This window comes from Camelus dromedarius, chromosome 3 (assembly GCF_036321535.1).
Source record: "Camelus dromedarius isolate mCamDro1 chromosome 3, mCamDro1.pat, whole genome shotgun sequence".
In the NCBI taxonomy this organism is placed as follows: domain Eukaryota; kingdom Metazoa; phylum Chordata; class Mammalia; order Artiodactyla; family Camelidae; genus Camelus; species Camelus dromedarius.
The window spans coordinates 59490466-59511961 of NC_087438.1; the positions used below are offsets into that span (position 1 = coordinate 59490466).

General features: G+C 36.4%; 1 protein-coding gene across 23 annotated transcripts in view; it reads right to left on the bottom strand.

The window, feature by feature from the left end:
* MEF2C (myocyte enhancer factor 2C) overlaps window positions 1-21496 on the bottom strand; it is a 160419-nt gene that overhangs the window by 77244 nt on the left and 61679 nt on the right. For 14 of the 23 annotated variants that reach the window (XM_031447986.2, XM_031447912.2, XM_031447941.2 and 11 more), the window contains one exon: window positions 12387-12582. In XM_031447986.2, coding sequence (XP_031303846.1) covers window positions 12387-12440 — 54 coding nt within the window. In that variant the 5' untranslated portion in view covers window positions 12441-12582. Of the gene's footprint in view, window positions 1-12386; window positions 12583-14384; window positions 14896-15708; window positions 15873-21496 lie in introns of those variants that run through there. The other 9 variants (XM_010992498.3, XM_031447936.2, XM_031447949.2 and 6 more) reach the window with 5 other exon arrangements.

Genomic DNA, 21496 nt, shown 5'->3' on the forward strand with positions numbered 1-21496 from the left:
AACTGGCTGGCAGTAATTTAGATGATTTAAATATGAACTAATTGATCAATGTTAAGTTTAAGGACAGTTTCTTGCAAGGGCCACAGAGTTCAATAACTTTCCTGTCCCAGGCACCATTTTTATCATTGGTTTAGATGAAGATGTAGACAGCATGCTTATCAGATCTGCATATAACATAAAGCTGGGTGATAAGCCAATAGAGTCTCTACCCATACAGAGCTCTCTCTATAGAATAGAAAGCTGGGTCACAAACAACAAGATGAAACAGAGGTAATTTTAAAGTCTTTGTTCACATTAAAAAAAAAAAAGCAATTACATGAGCTCAAGTTGGAGAAAAACTAGAGTGATAGCTGATTTAGGGGGAAAGGATCTAAAGTCAGAATGTTCCATAGTGGGAATTAACTATCTTAATGGTCTCTTTGTTAGTCAGCACTAACTAATCTCTGGTATTATATTCAGCTCTGAGAATTTTAAGAAGATATTGGCGATACTAACAAAATTAGAGTGTCTATAGGATGGCAAACAGGTTGATGTAGGGTCTGTCTGAAAACAATTTTGCATGAGAAATGATTGAGGGAATCTGGAATGTTTGACCCAGAAAAACAGAGTTAAAAGTGAAATGCCAAACACGGATTTCCAAGATCTGAAGACTGTGGCCATGTGAAGAGGCAGATGAGTTTTGTTCTATAGATCAGAATTAGAAAGCATTGTGCAAAATCATAGAGAGGTTCAAAACAGGAGAAAACCTAGTGATGAGAACTGAAGAGTGGATCTACTCTTGTGAAGTAAGAGGCAGTTTATTTCTGAACATGTTCAAGCAGAGCTGCATATCAAGGAAGGTGTAGACGGCATCCCTGAACTAAACAGGAAACTGGACTAGAGACCTTTAAAGTATTTATTCCAGATTTTACATATTCAGATTCTATGCCTCAGTAGCAAAGACTTTTGGGTCAAGGGGAGGATTAGTGAATGGCAATCTGGTTTAAAACAAGAAATCTATTTCTGCAATTCACTCTAATAGAATGTCTTGTGTTTTGTTACCCAGTCTCATCAGTATGTTATCATAGTCACCTCTAATTTCCATATTCCAAGAAATAAAACTGGGTCACTTTCTTTTAATAGTTAGAAGAGATAAAGACTATAAAGAATTTGAGTAGACACTAGTAATTTATGTATAGTGCTGAAAATGTACAGAAAAATAACTGTCCAGATTGATAAAATAGCATATCCACATTATTAAAATATTTTAAAAGAAGCAGTAAGTATATAAGCATAGTTATCAGGGTGGTGTGGCGTGGAAGCAAAAACATGGGAATTAAACAGCAAGTCTGAGCTCTACCATAAATGAGCTGTGTGCCCTTGGGTAAATTTACCAAACCCCAGTTTCCTCACCCATAAAATGGAGGTGATAATAGCCATCTTACAGAGTTGTTATAAGAGTTAAACTTAGGAACACACAAGTGTAAGTGACTTGTTGACTGTGAAACACTACACAAGACAGGCAGCAATATTTTCTCTCGGACGCAGCAGGCTCAGTCACTTCTTGTTACATACTGAAAAGACTGCTCTCCTCAGACCTGCCAACCTGTGTTACCATTATTATGTTTCGATTAGAGTTCCTCTCTCAACTAGACCTCAAGCTTTCCTTGAAAACCTTGAACATCTCCTGTCTGTTCTTGTAACCTGAAGTCCCAGAACAAATATTTGTTGAATGAATGAATGGACAGATGCATGGAAGAATTACTCTTTTTTTTTTTTTTGCAATCCAAAAAGAATGGCTGAAAATGAATTTCTATGCATGCTCACACTGTGTTAATGCAAGTTTGCCACTGAGAGAGGAAAATCTCACATAGTTATTTTTCTTTTTTGTCATGTTAACTTATAGTAAAAATTTGGTAAAACTGAATTGAAGAAAAATTAGAGTGGGTAAAATTTTGTGTGTGGGTTTGCTGGTGAAATTGGAGCATATCATATTTTTTCTAATTTTTAGATAAGAATGTTGACTTTGGTGACCTTTCTAAAAAGTTCAAAGACTTTTTAAGTTATCTTGCTACATTTGACAGTGTCTCTTTGAAGTTATTATTTAGCACAGTTTATCATCCCCATTTCTCAGATGATACTGTAAACAAAGACGTGAATTGCCTTGTCCAGGGTCACGAAACTAGTCCCTGGATCAACTAGAAATAGAACCCTCTCCACACAAAATCCATCTTTCTTTCCATTAGTCAGGGTTCCTTCCCTCTTTTAGATAATGCATTTCAGGGGCTGAAGTTCAGCACAGCATGGCCTCCGTCAAACATTCATCAAGCAACATATAGGTACATTTGGAACGGTCAGCAATTCTGATGAGGACAAGCAGAGGACAGCATAACTTATTAACTAGTTTAAGGACAGCTTTCTAGGCTAAAGTAAAAAAAAATAATGATACTGGTAATACTAAAATTAAGAAGTTGGTTTCTAGGTTCTGACAATAAACCAAAGCACCCTTTGTGTGGACCCTGCATCCACCTCTGCCCTCAGACCTCCAGACATTCCCACTAAAGCCAGTGAGAACCACACGCCTGCACTAGTGGGCACACACTAGTTCTATATTTATGGATGTTTATTTTAACTTCACAAAATGCGAAGCGATTTGGCTGGTAGCAAATACAAGTCTGTTTACAGCCAGAACAAAAAAGGTGGGTCTTGGATTTACACACAGTGCATGTAAATGACAGTTTCTAAAACAGAGGACAAGTTCTGTATCCCTTCCCACAGGGCAGGGAAATTAGTTAGATGACTGTGTAACGGAAAGGGCATTTTATTAACAAGTCTCCACGCCACACGCAGGCCTCCTCCGGTCACCCTCCCAATCCTGGCTCCATTCATAAAGTCACCTCAGGAGAACTTTCCTGCCATATTTTAACTGTGGGAGTCCATGCACCTTACAGGAAAGAATAAACGAAAGAAAAAGGCCTTTGGAGACAACAGCTACTCAAATCTATGAGAATAACTGAGGCCTAACTGTAAATGACTTCCGATGCGTTGCTGAGGGAAGCAAAGGTAATTTTATGTCTGGTCTCCAATACTTTTCCCCAGCAGTCAGCATTCTTTCAGCCTGCTCTTGACTGAACTGCTCAATGAGTAGTTTTACTCATTTCTTTAACTCGTAAAGTAGTATCGGTTTCTTTGTTTTAGAATGCATTTGGGACAAATACATCCAGCTAAATCTATTTTCAAAGTTTTGAGGTTTTATCAGTTTTTTTTTCATGTCTACATACAGCCATGATGAATAAAACAGTCATCCTATGAAAATATTTTCGATCCACTCCTCCTCACCCACAGCCTAGATAATCTCTCAGTTTCCTTCCATTAAGGAAACGGAGTGACTAATGGGCGACAAGATGGACAGTTCATAGACACAATGCGCTCTCTAATCCAGAGCCACTAGGTCTTCCTCTGTGTTTAAAGGGTTAGGGATGGAGTCAAGAGTCTGCAACGACAATCTTTAATTGAAAAAAAGGGAAATGCCCTTTTAAATGCTCTTTTTCTTCCCCGGGCTTGCTCCTGACAGTAAGTAATGGTGCAACTGTTCTAAAGTATTCCTCTTCAATTTTATTTTGTTTAATTCAGTCTGTCATTAGGAAGGCTTGCGAGCTTTCGGCTTGATGATTACTCTCGGTGGGAGGAAGTAGCCCCGCTGCAGACTTGTGTTCTGGACAAGCGCTCCTTTATCCAATGACGGGGCCTGCCATCATAAATGAAAGGCTCTTTAAAGAGCAGTGAGGGACTCTTTCAAGCAGACTGCTACCATGTGCTTGTAACCCTCCAGCATAACTTGCGAGGATGAGACAGCAGTGTGTTCTGCTGCAAAGAGGACTATTGTCCTTGTTAGCCTCCAGCAAATTGAGCTGCACTTCGCTGCAATGTAGTGGGACTTCCAAAGGGTTTTTAAGCGGTATAGTTCCTAAAATTCTGAACACGATAAAAGGATTAAAATAGGGGGCTTAGAATGTGGAATTTAGAACTCCACCGAACCGAACCCTCACCCTAAGTCAACACTCCAAACCCCAAAATAAAACTTTAAATCTTGTGCATTGCACACTATTTTGAGGAAAACCGATAAACAATGGGGTTAGATTACAATTAAATAATTGAATGAATGTTAATAAGCTTGAGTGCTTATTAACAAACTCAGAGTCTGGATTTTAAAACTTGTCATAGCTGATATTTGATATATTTATGTACACGAGGAAAAGGAAGCAGGATGAGCTGTCATGATTAAATTTAGGATTTAAGATTTCATTGTAGTCCATTTTTAAGCCTAAGAATGTTTTGGACTTTAAAAAGAGAAGACTACAACACAATGTGTTTTTAATTTTTGTGCTGTTCAGGTCTGCTTGGTTTGTTAAAGGGCTGATTTACATTCCAAATCCAATCTGTAGATGCAGTCATGAAATAAATACTTGTTTCTCTATACCTCATATGCATGAGATAGATAATCTGAATCTGAGAAGAATCAAACCAGATTAATATTTTTAGGGCAAAAACATGTTTACTACTTGAACAAAGCCGAAATGTACCTAAGGTAAAGGTCAAAGACTACTTCATTCCCTGCTGAGCAAATGCTCAGGAAGCACATTTGTCTATGTTTCCTGTCATAACAGGAAGAGTGTAACTTCTTCCTTTCCACAATGGCTTCAGTTTTACCTCCTAACTCCAATATTTTCTCCCTCAGGGCCTTCCAAATCAATCCTTGCAAGACAGAAGGCAGGAGGCTGTCTCTGTTATAGTTTCCAAACAGTTACATTTGTTGAAATGTTATTTAAATGTTAGTGATTTCTTAAGCTAAACTATTCTAACTGAAAATTAAAAGTCAAATATCCAAACATTTTGAGTGGTTCTCTTATTCTTATTAGTGGTCCAACATATTACAAAAGAAACACAAATACATACTCCATAGTATGGAAATTTCATTTACTTTAATTTTGTTATTATTTTTTTAACCAAAGACATTATTCGCAGTGCGGGGGCGGGGGTCCAATTGTTTTCAGTAAGAGTATGTTGGGATGTAAACTTTAAAAATACTTTTATTATAATAATTTTCAAAGAAGCTCATTTTAAGTGAATAAATTACAATGTTAAAGGAGTCTAGACTTCAAAGGACATGGCTTTTGAAACAATCAGCAACATGTTCTTTACAGTTTGGAAGAAACCTCTTGGTTTATGTGGTCTATTTATAATGTTAATATTTTTAGTGTTGGTTTCTCAGTAATACAATGTCATATATAGTTTGTGCATTTGCAAAGCAAAAGGGGATTTGTAGCAAAGAGAAAGGTGTGTGTGCATGCCTTCAGAGGTGGAAGGTGCCATTCCTTGTCAACTTTCTATTCTTTTCCATTATAGGTTACTACAAGATATTGAATATAGTTCCCTGTGCTATACAGAAGAATTTTTAAAAGTCTATTTTATATATAGTAGTTAAAATTTGCAAATCTCTAACTCCTAATTTATTCCTTCCCACTCCCTTCCCCACCCCAGTAACGGTAAGTTTGTTTACTATGTCTGTGAGTCTGTATCTGTTTTGTAAATAAGTTCATTAAAGCACTGGAACTTACAAAAATTAGTTTTAAATAGAAATGATATGAGATACACAAATCAGAACAAAACAGCAAAAAATCTTGAGGCCCCCAAGTTCAAGGATCAGCTTATTTCTTAAATGCAGTGACAGAATTCTAGAGGAAGAGTTACTCTTTCATCCTTGTGAACTTTTTGGATTCTCTTGGATTTCCCACTAAAGGAAAGCTAATGAGAAATTTGATGGCAGTTATGACAATACCTTTTTGGCAGTAGAGGAACAGATCTAGCGGTGTAAGTGTAAAATGTCACATACCACATGGGATGTATAGTGTGTCGTCCACTATTTCTATGATTCAACTATAGTGTGGGGAGACCACTTATGAATTGTTCTTACGTTGCTAGGAATAGAATAGAAAGGAATGGCTTGATGTCACAGCTGTTAAACATACAGTCAGCACTCTGGCTACTGCTTTCTTTGATTTGGAATCTCACAAAGGTATAGCTTGTCATTTTTCCCTTCTGGTTTTCTTTTTCAGTTTCTTCAATCACCAATAACTCTGAACAAAAACTTTCCCCCTTGGTGATTATAGGATTAATGAAAGAATGATATAACTTATACGTACAGGGCACCTTTAAGTAGGCATGCACAGGGTGCACCCATACACCCTACATTTCAATTCTGAGATGTCCTAATATATTACTATGATATACCCTAATTTTATTTATTTACATATTTTATAAAATTAGCTTAATGAAAATTTTAATATGAATTTAGGGGAGGCAGTCAGCTGTTAAGAAATGATACTAGGGGAGAAAGGGTAAAATGATCATCATTATGAGGTTATCTGCAGGTTTATTTTGGATTTAGAGATAGAAAAATTAATACTTTTGCACCAATTGAACTTGTTATTCACTTGATTTGAAATAAGGTTCCAGATATTCATTGACTAACACAGATAACTCATCTTTAATATTTAAAGCATAATTTCTTGTCAAATAATATGTATTTGCATACAAGCAGCTGACAAGTCTGGAAGTTCTGTTTGTGGAGAAGACAAAACAAAACTGTACGGCTGGATAACTCTGTCCTTTAACTCACGGTTTAGAATTCATCACAAAATTATTTTCTTGAAGCAATTTATCTGTATTTCTCTATTACCCAGTTCCTCACATTTAGAGTTGAATCCCTCTCCATTTCAACAAATTTCATATTAGGTTAGTAGGCTGTAACTCTTAAGTTTAGAACTGTAATTAGCCCTTTTATTTACCGATATTCTGGATATCACCTTGAAGGAACGTTACAGCAAAAAGTCCACTGAAATTTTTTTCTCTTTTTTCACTTTATTTATTTATTTTATTATTATTATTATTGTTGTTGTTGTTGTTGTTATTATTATTATTATTATTAATTATTTTTAATGGAGGTACTGGGGATTGAACCCAGGACTTCATGCATGCTAAGCATGTGCTCTACTAGTGAGCTATTGCCTTCCCTCCTTCATTTTAGTTTAAAAAGTATCAGGTTTAGTTTAGTTTAGTTTCAGTATGTAGAACCTGTCAGAGGTTGTATCTACACTGAACCTACTTCTCCAGCTTTTTTCTTCTGAGCCCATTTCAAATAATTCATAAGTCAGGTAAAGAAACAGAGGTAGGAACATAAGAGAAGGGAAGACAGAAAATTTGACAGCTATGAACTCTGAATTCTTTTCAGTCATGAGGGGATTCTCCTGTTCTATTAACAGGAGAATGTTGCTAATTGTCTTTAACTTGTGCTCCAGTTATTGCTTTGATAATTACAGAAAATTTTGTTTGCTGGCAAAAACTGTTAATGTGCCAGATCTGACGGAAGAAAAGAACTTAAGACATTCAAAAGTCTTTTTTCCTTAACTCAACGATATTAGTCCCTAAGCGTGTTATTTGACAAATACTTCTCTCTGATAGTTATTCAAATATTTAAATGTCTTTTTATAACAAGGCACACAAATAAATTCAGGTTTACCTTTCCTATACTTTCAAAGTGGGAAAGCTGAAAATTTTAAATATAAACATACAAATTTAGGTTAAGCATGCCTAATTTTCATATATCTTTCTTCCTGATATAACAGAGAGAACAGATGTCTAAGTATATTCTGTTTGTAAAAGGAGTCATACGAGGACAGAACTTATTTAAAAATCTGGCTGTTTCAGGAGCGTAGTGAAAACTGGTACCATACGAAGGAAGGTAAGATTATTGTGTAATTGATGAAGCTAACTCACAGGTAAGAACAAAAAATGCAGATGTGAGGATAAGCTGGAAGCTAGAAGCGATAAAAACGGTAATACGTAGTTCAAAATAATTCGGTCAGTAACACATCTGAAAATAAGTCCCACAAGCAGAGACTTGGGAAACTACTCCTCATCCTTGTCACAAGTCCTGCTCTGTGAACGCTCTGTGTGACTTCCCCTCTCCCCAGGCCAGCCTCTGCCATCAGCTGGCTCTCGCTCTGAAGTCATTCTCTTGTCCCTTGTTAGCTTCCAAACACTTCTTTCTGCTCCAGCTCTACTCTGTTCCACTGTTCCTTCCATCTCCCTGATACCTTTTTAAGGTAGCATCCTCTTGAAATGAAGGTTCAGGTAACATTATTTCAGGTGCTACACAGCAGAGGAGTTGTTTTGATAGAAATCATACTAACTATAATAGCTAATGGTTTAGAGTGCGAGTTGTAACAGGAATAGCTAACAGGTAAGCTTACTGAGGGCTTATTATTACTTTAAGTGCTTTACATTTATCCTTCAATTTAATCATCTCAATGACCCAATGAAGTGGGTACTATTTTTCAATCTTCCCTCTGCTAAAGAGGGAAACGATGAGGCTCAGAGGGGTTAAGTCACTTGCTGGCACATCACACAGTTAACAGGTTGTAGCACCAGGCCCAGGATGAGGTTTGCACGCCTCTAAAAACCATGCTCGTTACCATTATATTGTACTGGATGCAGCATGATGTAACTGGCGAAAACAATGACATAAGACCATGTCCTTAGCCATTCTATTATACACAATGCAGCATGACATAATTGAGAAAAGCTTGTTTTTGAATCTGAAAGATGTGGGCTCAAATCCTGGCCCCCTGCTAATGTTAACTATCTAACTTCAAAGCTTTGCATGATCTGGGCCCTGCCTAGCATTGAAATCTTTCCTCTTTTCTCTGTGAAGTCATCCACACCAGGCTCAAGTTCCACAGGCTTTCCTTCGACTCCTTAACATGTTCTTTCCTTTCTGAAGGAGCTCTGCAAACACTGTTCCCTCTGGAACGCTGTCACCTGCCTCACTCTGAATTATCTTTTAGCTTCCATCTTTCAGCATTCCCTCAGAGAGGTCTTTCTCCCACCCCCAATCCAAATAAAGCACCTCCTGTTATTCTTTTACAGCACTTGGACAGTTTCATTCATAGCACAGATGAAATAAGGTTCTGTTGCATATTTGCACATTCCGCGTCTGGTTCATTCCACCAGGCCAGGGGGACACAAACTATGGTCCACTGGCCGATCCAGCCTGTCCCCTGGTTTTGCCAGTAAAGTTTCCTTCAAACACAGGCCCATTCGTTCATGTATGTGTTTCCATGTCGCCGCTTTTGCTGCTAGAGCAGAGCCAAGGAGTCCAGACAGAGACTGTATACCTGCTATCTGGACCTTTAGAGAAAAAGCCTGCTGGTTTCTGCGGCAGACAATAAGCTGCTTGAGACCCTTCTTGTTTACTGCCGAATGCTTAATGGTATTTGTTATCAACAAATGGTATCAACAAATGGTATTTGTTGATTTAACAAATAAATGAATTATTCGGCTGTAAATGGAATTAACAAGGATTAAATGCTATAGTATATACGTAGTTCTTGGTACACGCAGCTACTTCTAAGTTATCTGAAAATTTCTGTAAGACAAACTGACAATTTATGATTTTATTGTTTTTATATACTAGCTTAACAAATCCACCTTGTTTAGGTTAGAGATTGAGAAATAAGTAGTTTTCAGAAACTTGGAGACTCTGGAAAATCTTTAAAAAAATAAAACAAGCTGTTAATTTTTCCCCTCTCCTAAACTATTCTATGTATACAATCGGAGTTTCTGAATTTTAGCTGTTGCCTACTGCCATAATGGAAGATAAAGTAAGGGCAAGATTCAATTTAAACAGTCAGCTGCTCTGTTTTACCACAGTTTTTATTTCTTAATGATATACAACTTATCACATCAGCTCTGTAATATTTCATTTCACACTACGTCAGTATTTCTTATTCTGTAAAAACACACCCTGTTCTCTGTAGAGTCAAATAAACACCTGCAATGGCAGGGCAGGCTTTTACTGCTATTAAGAAAAGATGACAGTGAGCCATCGTGTGAGGTTCTCTTAGGGAGTCTGCAGTGGGGGAAGCTTCAAAAAGGGCAAAGCAGTTAACGTTTTTCTTTTCAACACGTGAACACATACTTTAAAGGGAGCCTAGGTTCGGGAAGCGTCCTCACTTCACATTACATGCTGTTGCAGGTTTGCTGGTGGTGAAGTGACCCACATCTTTTAGGCTTTCTCCCAAATGGCTCTTAGGATGATGACACTTGTAGTAGATGAGAGGCGTGCATGACAAGTATTTATAAGTAAGGTGGCTGTTTAAGATTATCAATAGCCATTTAAAATAATATGTATTTCAACATATTAAAATATGAAAGCTTTCAATTTTACTAATCCCATTTAAGAGTACTGAATTAAAAGGCCAACTGAACCTAAAGACCAGAGGAAAAAAGACTACACAGACCCTAAATTCTATAGAATAAAATCAAGGAATTCTTCAAGATTAAAAAAAGATAAGATTATACTGAATTTAAATAATTTTTCTGCTAAGTTATTAGGATTTCTAACATGGGTGACAGTAACAGCGACTGTAGATGCAACTATATTTCAATTAAGAAAAAGTGTTCAATTATTAGCTCAGAAGTACGGAGTTAAAATTCTTACATGCCTGTGTGAGTTTACGTTCTTTTATAAAGCATAATGAAAGCTCATGAATTCAACCTGCAAAAACTTTCTTTTGTCTTTGTAAGAGAAAGGAAGATACCATAAATTTCATGAATCTAAAAACAACTTGGCTTTATTCATGAAGTGAAGGTGATAATTCATATAATTTTTGACTTCACCCAAAACAGGTGCTAGTCCAAACAACAGGGTCTAAAAGCTCAGTGGTATGATGATCAATGTTTCTGTCTTAATTCCAATTTCAAGCTATGATTCAATTAAAAAATACAGTGTTTTTTAATTCACTTATTATTATTTTTAGTTTTTTGGGGGGAGGAGGTAATTAGGTTTATTTATTTAATTATTTTTCTTAACAGAGGTACTGGGGATTGAACTCAGGACCTCGTGTATGCTAAGTGTGTGCTCTACTACTTGAGCTATTACCACCTCCCCACCAAAAGTGGCTTTATATTGACAGAATTACTGCTTTTTGGCCTGACCCATAGCAATAAACAATGTGCAGGAAAATACTGAAAGAACCCATCGTAAATCTTAGCATTTTTGACTCTCTAGATCAATTTTCAGCCAAAAATAGTTTGTCATATGTACCTCAAATATAATACTTTAAGGGAGTAAAACCTGAAAATCTAAGAAGTTTTTTTTTTACCTCTTAATGGCATAGTGGCCTTGATGGCATAAACAACAACTTCTATTCATTGTAATTTATACATGGGTAGCAACAAAAAATTTTAAGCCACAAATCAGTCCTAGTCTCATTTGCAGGTCCAGGAAGATAGGAAGGCACAGTAGGAGAGATAGAGTGCCTTTATTTGAGGGAAATTACTGTCTGGTGAGGTGTCCCCAAGGCTGGCCTCTCAGCTTTCCCTCGTGTAAATGGGCAACAGGAAAATGCTCTCCTCTCCCATGGTCAAGGAAAGCCTGTGCTGTAGGTCCCATTATCCGTCTGCAGTGGTCGAGATGGGGCAGTACTGTAGTAGCTCTGAGGGACCATTCTTTGATATTTAACAGTAGAAGGCATACAAACCACCCAGCTATTCTTACATCGCTTAACGAAATCCACTCTCCCCGAGTGTGAAGAAAAAGAGTCAAGCACAGATATTCATAATATACAAGTATCTGTTGAATAGAGCATTTGGATGTATAATGTCTTTAGAACAGATCAATTGTATCATATAGGTGTCCCTGGAGTTCTCGGAAAAAATTATAACATCATCTGCCTCTAGGTTTATAAAATTCAGGGTTTAAAGAAAATGATATGGACTAACTAATAGTTCTTGCCTATATGCTGGAAGGTACTAATATTTTTGGAGGGTGTTTTCTTTGTTGTTGTTAGCACAAGGTCAAATATTTTGGATGTACTTCAAAGTCTTTTTCACTGTGAATAGAATGAAAGCCATTTTTATACAGGACATTTAGCCTATGTTACAAACCTTTAAATGGATGACCACAAAAGGCCTCGTTCCCATGAACATAAGAATATCTTTGTTTGATGATGCGTGCAGTGTAGCAACGTTATGCGTATTAACTCTTAATTATTAAGCTATTCATGTCACACAAATGTAGCTCCCACTTAACATTCACGTTGAAGTAAAAAGAGAATAATCAGGAAGGTGGTAAAGTGTATTTCTAACAAACAGGGTAATTTTTTTCCTTTACATATAAGAGACTGTTAACACTTAAACTGGCCACATTAAATTCACTAAAACTTCTCTTAATGGATGTTTCTAAGATCAAAATGTTTTCAGTACCTGTAATATATACCTGGTAGGGGGGAATGTAATAAATGATCCATGTAAATAATAATACAAAAAGAGTTTACCCCACTCACCTGTCTGTTACGTTCATCCATAATCCTCGTAATCTGAATCTTTTTTCTCCCCATAGTCCCCGTTTTTCTTCTCTCTCTCGTCCCTGAAATTATGTATTTTTTCCTTCCTTTTCTTTCTCTTTCCTGTTTCCTCCAAACAAATCTCCTTCTTCAGCACTTGCACTGCTCAGTTCCCAAATTCCTGCATTCGTTCCTGCTGAACAAAAAGGAAAAATTAAACACCACTTTAATAGCAAGTCAGTTTCATAACACCTATTATAATCTAATTTTTAAAAAATAAAACTCTCTGGAAGTAAGCCAATCAAATGAATAAAAATAAGTACTTATTAAAAGTACACGGTATATACCACATGCAGGAGCATATCAAGTAGGAATGAGCTGTTTTTTATAATTAAAATAACCTCGTAAGTAATTTAACAAGTCATTTAAATGATGAAAACTATGCTTTAAAGCCCAACACTTGAAATGTCTTTTGCAAAGAGTTTCTTAGTATTTTTAATGAAATTAGGTGACTATTTTCACCCTTCTGTTATGAAAAATTACCTAAATCAGAGAGTTAATGAACCTTTATGTACCTGTGTATGCTAAGTAGGGCAGCTAATTCATTTCTGAAGGGAAAACAATCTCATGTTTTGACAGCAGAGGTGATAACGTCCCTCGTTATGCAAATAGGATGGACTATTATGAAAGTGCTATTTGATATATGTAAATGTCAACTAATTTAAATCTAAATCCTTTAATCTTATTTTTAAAAAGTCACTGCTATGAGAACACTGTAAAAATAATGTGGAATACTGAATCTCACATAACAAGCAGCTATCAACAGTGAGATCTCTCTTCCCTTTTGAAAGCCCTTAAGCTGTATCTTGAGTACAAGAATCAAGAAAGATAATCATTCATACAAAAGAAAGGGTGAAAAATTAGCGTATCATTCCATTTATAACTATATTTTTTATAATAAGCCATCAGTCCTCTAAATTTAAATATTTTTAAAAGACATATCATATCTCTTTGGGGAGTAAGATACAAAATTACAGAAGCTTGCTATATACTGTATATCTTTAAGCCATGAATTAAAATGGAGGAAGTGATCATCAATAATATAAAATCAACCCAGAGAACCCAGAGTATTAAAAGTATTTATTTCACTTTGTTTTAAATTATATCTGAAAATATTTGAACGTAATGAAAGTGAATTGCTGTGAAATGTGGAAGTTAACAAGAAGGCATTCCACAATGGCTTCTTCATTTGCAAGCAACAGCTTCAATTATTCTATCCTGTCTTCTGTCAAAGAATGCAACTGCTTTACACACTGCTCAGAGTTTCCCTGTTTATTTTAGTGTGGTGTCTGAGAACTGACCTGATAAATTCCCACATGTATTATGTAATGCTAAGCCAATGCCCTGGCTATTTATTAGATTATTTGGCTCTAATTCAATGTTATTGGAACAGGAATTGGAACTGTTACACACTTGGTCTGATCATCAGCTGTCTTTTGATTTCTTTAATTTAATTTCTAAATTCTTTATCACCTTGAGTAAACTTTTTTTTTTTAATTTAAGTTTTCTGTGATTATCTAATTGCAGAAGCTATTATGATATAATTAGTTTTGGTGGATTAAGTGCTACTTAAATACTAAGACCATCCATTCTCTTTTGCCCAACCCCTTCTATTAAATTGCAGCTCAGTTCTGCCTTTGAGAATATGTATATATGTTGAGTAATACCATGACCACACACTACTCATCAAATACTATTGCTCCAGTGGTCATTTTAAATGCTGGAAATAGTTCGGAGTTCGAGAGTTATACAAATAACACACATTTGACAAATATGCAGGAAAAAATTAGCTGTAAGATATGTTAAAATATGAAAAATGCAGTAAGCACAACTGCATACTACATTCACTATTGCCAAACAGTATCCATCTGTCTATCTTTAGTAACAGTCTTAAATATCACTCAACTGGATAACTTTCCTGTTTCCTAAGAGTCTTACCTTAGAAGCAAGCAGCATGTTACGGTGGTATTTCCCACGCGTGGGCAAGACCCCAAAGAGACAAAGAGGCTTCCTTTACCACAGAAAAGCCAACCCATGAATCCACAGCAAACGCATATGGGACAATTTCCTTTCTGTCATTTAGCTGAGGCCGGTGGCACTATCGGCTTACAGGACTATGCCTGCCTAAGCGCTTACTCACTTTAAGGTGGAAGGTCAGCGTGAGCAGATTAGAGTGTGGGACGAGGCGGGGAAGATGAGAACCTCTACGGATCCTGATTTCAAAATACAAATAACCAAACAAGCAGAGAAACATCCCTGGAGAAAAGGCTCCCCAGATAGACAGAGCTCCTGACAAACCAAACTTAGGAGAGTTTCCCCTCCATCGCCACCCCACATTTCACAGCTTTGAAATGAGAGACACTTCTTCAAAAAAGCAGAGCAAGGATTTTCTTTTTTAATTCTTAAAACACGATGGGAAATATTCTGCCAGAAGGAATTGCTATGTCTCAGTTTGTATATATATAAAACAGTTATGATATATTAAAAATTGCCATTAAGTATATTTTCCTTTTCGAAATATGTAAGGTCATGTGGAGAGATGCAAGTTTAAATATCAGTAAGATTAAACTTCTCTTGTTTTCTGTAAAAAATGAATTATTTTGTGAAGTGTGTTGCCTTTTGAACATTTTTGAAATGCAAAATTTGATAAGATTCAGTACATATACAGAGTTAGATAATGAGACTGTTTTCACAAAGTAAAACATGTCTTAGAACACTCGGCTTAGAATATTTGATTATGGGTCACTATGGTTCAAGGTTGTCAGTAAAAATGCAAAGAGTTAGGAAGGTCAACAATAGCTCAGCAGCTGTTTTTTTAGCATAACTATTTTTCTAAACTGATTTTTATGCAAAAATTATATTGTAAGGTCAGTTTCAAGCATTAATTTGTAGGAGGCCTAGAGAGGCTGAAAAAGAGATTATATAACTTTAGTAATCTGAAAAACTGTCCTGTAGGTATATGAAGAGAAGAATATAATAGCTAAACTACACATAGTAGATTTCAAGTTATGCTGAGAACTTTCATTATGTACAATCAACCATAAGCTTAAAATAATTCCAGCAGCCTTGCCGCTACTTCTTTCCACATGAAAGAAGCATTCTTGGAAAATGACAGAGTTACAGAGGAACAATCAGTAATTAAAAAAGAAAGAAAGAAAGAGAAATACTCTACCACAGTTACACTCTATAGAGCTATAGTCTTCTGCACTTTTTTTCTTTTTTGCCATCCTAAATATAAGAAAAATAAAATCAGGCTGCTTACTAAAAAGGGGAACTTCATTATGGCAGGCTTCTGTTCACTTTGAGTTTGGCATAAGCAGATGGATGAAGGCAACGTGGTTTGAGACCCAAGGAGAGAAGAATTTCTTGCGGACAGATGCTAAAGATCCTTCTCCCACCCCGGCTCTCTCCTCTACAAACAAGTTCCCTTGAGTGACACCCCCCCCCACCCTCCCCAACACTCTTTCTCGCTCTCTTCCTCCCTCCCACAAATCCCTCCCAGTAACACAGAAGAATCTTGACAGAATGGCAGGAAACACGCACAGACTGGTCAGGGAAGGATATGATGTCAGCAACCACGAACAATAAAAGGTGTAAAGGTGCTTCCTTCCCTAAACTGTTCCAGAAGTGTAAAATGGGAACCAAAACTCTTCACTTCCTTCTCTGAGCAGCACTGTCTGAGTGCACTGTGCTGCACACCCCACACACAGAGGCCTTTGAGAGGTTCAGATAAGGGACAATGAGAGAAATCCAGACAGGGGAACATTTCTAACTCCTATTTTTAAAACACCTGAGAAAAAAAAAATTCCATTTCACAGCTCTAGCTTAGTATTTTGTATGACTTCTTTAAGAAATACAAATAAGAAAAAGAAGTTGATTTTGGTGAGGTAGGAGATACACTACAATTACCATTTACCATGCCTCACCAGCAACATCTGACACAGCTAACAGGGCCATGCAATCTCCATTCACCCTCTGGAGGCAGAAGAAGATTCTATACAGGCAAAGACCCAAATGGATAAATTATGTTCTTTGGTTAAAAAAAAAAAAAGAATCACGAATCAAAAAAATCAAAGTTTGTTGGGAAAGTACATGGATTACTTCTTTGCCCCCATATTTAAAAAAAAAAAAAAGATATACGGGGTTGAGAAGGGAGAGATTCCTATGTTATTGAAGTTTTCAAATTTCTTTAAAAAAAAACTCAGATTAAGAACCAAAGTAACTAACATAAACTTTCAGTATATAGTGAAACTATTTATTTTAATCCCGTCACTATTAGGTTCTTTCAAACATGGAAATGGCAGTCTACCCTAAGGTTTCTGTAGGAAGAAAACCACATATCAAGTGGATCTGAGTCATCTTCAGATTTCAATCATCTTCCCACAACACTTTGATTTAGAAATTAAACATAACCTTCAGTTATGTGTTTTGATCTTAGAGTGAGACTGCCACGCCACATTAAAAGATGTGGGAAGAAATTAATTCTCTGCTGCTAAACTTGTCTTTGCAAAGCATGTATTTTGCTACAATAAGCACAGTGCAGTCACTTAAATAAAAACAGCCTATGAATAATGATAAAACACTAAAATATGTGATGTCAGTTTGCAAAGAAAGAATTCTGGTTTTCTTTTACTTGTATTAGCAAATAGCTTTTCCATTGACTCACATTTTCACTAATACTAGCACCTTCATACAGTGTTTTCTAGAAACTCAAGGCTGAAAACCAAGCACGTTATATCACACAAGAAATTATACAGTTAAATAAATACAAGCTGGATACTTAGTAAGGGACCAAAATGATCATAAGCCTAGGTGCTGCAAGCCTGGTATTACTAACTCAAACAATTAAATGATTCATTATTATTTTAAGTGGAAAACTTTGCTCATTATGATGCATCTAGATACACTTAACCTTCTACTTTATGATATGTTTGAAAGACATATGAGGCATATAATTAAATTTTGGTTAAAAGGAACAAGGAGAACTTTAACTTTTTTCTTTAAAGAAGTATTCTGAACTTCAAAAGCTATAGTAATTATTAATCTTATTGTTACTTGACTACGTGACATCTTACGAGTTAGGGAGTATTTCCTTGGTCCTGAAAGTCGCTCCATTTCTCTCTAAGCTTGCCAAGAATTATACAGAATGTTATATTACCCTAGCTATGAATGCAAGCTGAGTGCATTCTAAAGACATATAGCTAAGTCATCCTCTTAAGGGTAAAAAAATTACCCATTCTTGCCCAGTGGATAAATACCATCATGTCAAACGAAGTTATTTTCTCAATTTATTCCAATTTAGTGTTAATATGATGAATTCTGAGTTTTCTTCAAGTCTCAGTAACATAATATCACACAGACGAATAACAAATAATGTCAACTGTCTTTCAATTCCTTACACCTGCCATGCTCATTCCTACCACAGGGTATCTGCATATGCAATTCCCTCTGCCTGGAATGCTCCTCCTTCCTCTCTGTGCCTCCTTAACTTCTTCCCTTCCTTTCTGACTCAGCTTCAGTTTCACCTCCTCAGGAAGCACTCCAGACTTTACTGATCACATCAAATTTCCCTTTAAGGACTCACAGCACCATGTCCTCCTTCGTAGCACTTCTCATGATTGAAACTGTCTGCCATCTTCCTCAACAACTGTGGGCCACGTCTGTTTCGTCTCACTTTTGCATTCTCAGTTTCTACCCTCATGCCAGGCAGACAGCAGTAGCTAATAATTACCAGTTGATTAATGAATTAATTCATTAATATTTTTATCTCTCAGGTACTTTCTTCAGTTGCTATTTTTAATGACCACTGAGAACACTTTTCATATTTTTATTTATACAGATAGGCTGATAACCTCACTTAATCTTTCATTATATATAGCATCTCATGTATGGAAAAGGCTAATTTATACTGAGAAGTGGAAGCTAAATGGATTTTGGAGTCAGGAAGCTCAGGGTCTAAACTCTAGCTTGGTACTTAGAAGCTGAGAGATTACAGACTGATGATTTAATCCCTTGGATCCACTGTTCCCTTGCCCTGAAAACAGTTGGGAAGGTACTTCTCCACCTGCAGGATGGCTATGATCATTAAATGTCATACTGTACGTGAAGGGCTGGGTACACAGTAGTACTGGGAACATGGCTCACTACTTGTAAGACTGCTTCAGTTTTGAGGCATAAATTGAAAGTTACAAGTAAGTAAGGTTGTCAAGTGAATCATAGTCCTTACATATACCATGAAGACCTCACTTTGCAGAGATGATGATGAATGACTTGTAAAGGTAACGCTTCATTTATCCATTAACAATAATCATTATGTGAAGAAAAAATTTACAGGGTTATAAAAATTAAGAAGTTTCTTTTAAGTATCAGTCATGGAAGAGCTTCAGGCTGCAAAAGTAGAAATAACTAGGGAAATATATCAATTTTCCCAATGACCACGGCTGCTGAAAACTCTACATTAATGCTTCTAGTCCTACTTTAATATCTTTCCCCAAGGACAAAAGGAGATGAAATGTATGTCAGAAATATAATAAGGCTAAAAAGGAACTCGTTTTGAAAACCCCTGCAATTAATTTAACAAGTGGGCCTACCCTGCCATTGTCACTGATACAAGCCATTTTATTTACACAGTTCTAGAATTTAGGAGATGAATACCTTCGAACAACTGCTTTGCACTGCATTATAAACAGTTTAATAAACACACGGGAAGCACAGCTTTCCTGTCACGGTTATCCATGGTAGATTTTTCCCTTTGACATTTTTTTCACACTGGAGCTTAAACAGCATCCCTCAATCCCCATGCTGAAATAAACTCGAAATGGTCTAAATATGTCAAAAGCCTCGTGCTATCCAACCACACCACAGTTTTTAGTCTTTCCACATCATATTTAGCAATTAATTCAGGGTTTAATCATGTCTTTGTTTTCCTAATTTTTCGCAACAGCACAGCCGCCACGTTTTCTTTCAAAGGCCACTGAGTGACGTGCAAAGCTCCCCACAAAGGTAAATCCGGCACTGTCCTCATCACCAAGCAAGAGCTACTATTTAGCATTACAGAGTGGGTTCTGTTCCCCAGCTGTAACCTCTCAATAAGCACATGCAGCTGGATTTTTGTTGCTGGTATTGAACAAAGCAAGTTAAGCACTACACAACACCAACATCAGAAACAAAACTGTCAGCCTTCAAAGCAAGCGAGGCTTGAAATGCGAGATGCTGCTACACATTTTCATCTCATGACGACAGAAGTCTAAACTCTCAGGCATCTCATGATTCTTTCAGGAAAAAATCTTATGTTCATGGTTTTCTTAATCTTTAATATATCATATTCATTATTGAAATGGAAATATTCTATAAAATTTTGTTCTCAAAAGCCTGTGTGTATTGCACACAGTTTTCACCCTGATACATTTGTGTATGTGTAAATGTGTGTGTCTGTGTCTGTATGTTTGTACAGAGGGAGTATTTTCCTGCAAAACTGCAGCAAATGGGAAAAACACATTTTAGTCTTTCACAATATGCAGGTAAAACAGTAAGAGTACATTTTAAGACATCTGAGTAGTCCTGAATATTATCACTCGTAAATAATCACACTATCGTTAGGATTGTGATGTAAATGGTTAAAAGGACATTCTAAGTAAAGATTTTGTTTTATTCTGTATTCAAATACTTTGTTCAATAATTGAAAATTATGTCCTTGAAAATAATTTGCCCCTATTATTTACTTTCCCAATTTATTTAACATTTAAAGATGACCTTGAAATGAGAAGAAATACTGTTGTCTCCTGTTAATGTTTTTGTTCTACATTAAGAAGACTGTACTTGACAAATCATCTGCTATTTACATTGAATTTCATTTATTTTTTGTCTGTAGCTAAACTTTAGAAATTTAGAAAGTTTACATAAAAACTTTCCATGCTCATATCCATATAATACTCAAAATGCCATCATCATTATCTCTCAAAATACAGATATTTGATACCGCTATTATATATGGTTCAACATGGAACCCAGTGATTCATCAATTTTTCTGTTTCTCTTCATCTCCTTTACAGCATCATAATCAACCTAATTAAGGCTTTGTTCGTCTGAAACCTCTGATGACAATTTGTTTAACTCTATCCCACTGTGGTCTTCTTATAAGGAGAATTAAATCTGATCTTCTGACAGCAATCATTAAATGATCCCAACTGGCCCCAATTAAGCCACATGGCTCACGGGCTTCCATACAGTCAAATGCCAAGTTCTCTGTTTCATTTACACATCATTCTTTACCTTGGTTTATTTTCTTAAGGCCAATTAAGTATATGTGTCCCATCAAGTGGAACCAAGTTTCCTTGCGTACACTAGCTCAAGACAGTACATCAAATGACTTCACGGTCACACGGAGGTATCACTCAGGACGCCTGAAGCCATTCTCTCTAGCCGTCGTGCTATTCATTAAAAAAAACAACAAAAAACTTTACATTTATTTACTCCGGATGAAACAACGCACATGTACCTTCTCAAAATAATACATGTGTTTAAACAGTTCGGGCTAACATAAATCTATAATAACTTTTCACTTGGCTTATTTACAATGATCTTTTAATAGAGCAGTATCTGCATTTAGTTGAGTCTGATATTCCTTTTTGCTAACATTTGGAAGGGAGCTACGCTCTGCACTGAACCAACGCTCTAACATTTGAAATAACCTCTTTAAGGCCCTCTGAAACAGCAGTATCAAAGTAAGACTTCTGAAGGTAACCTTTCTTACCCTTAATTTCTGCTCTAATTTTTTCACATAAGCTCAATTGTAAGTTCTGTAATGATGTTCCCAGGCCTTCCTATATGCGCAGGTAGCCTCAGGATTTAGAGCTCATTGACTGTGAGCTACTCCAGGGAAACGGCTGATTAAAAACAGCCTCGTGAGGAGTAGCTCCTGTTCACATCTGGCTCATCTTATTCTAAACTCCAATACCTGTACGGAAATTTGACCCCTCGCTTTGGAGATCCTCAGTTTACAGATCCTCCACCTTGGATGTCAAGGCAGAACCATAATTAAATTAATCCCA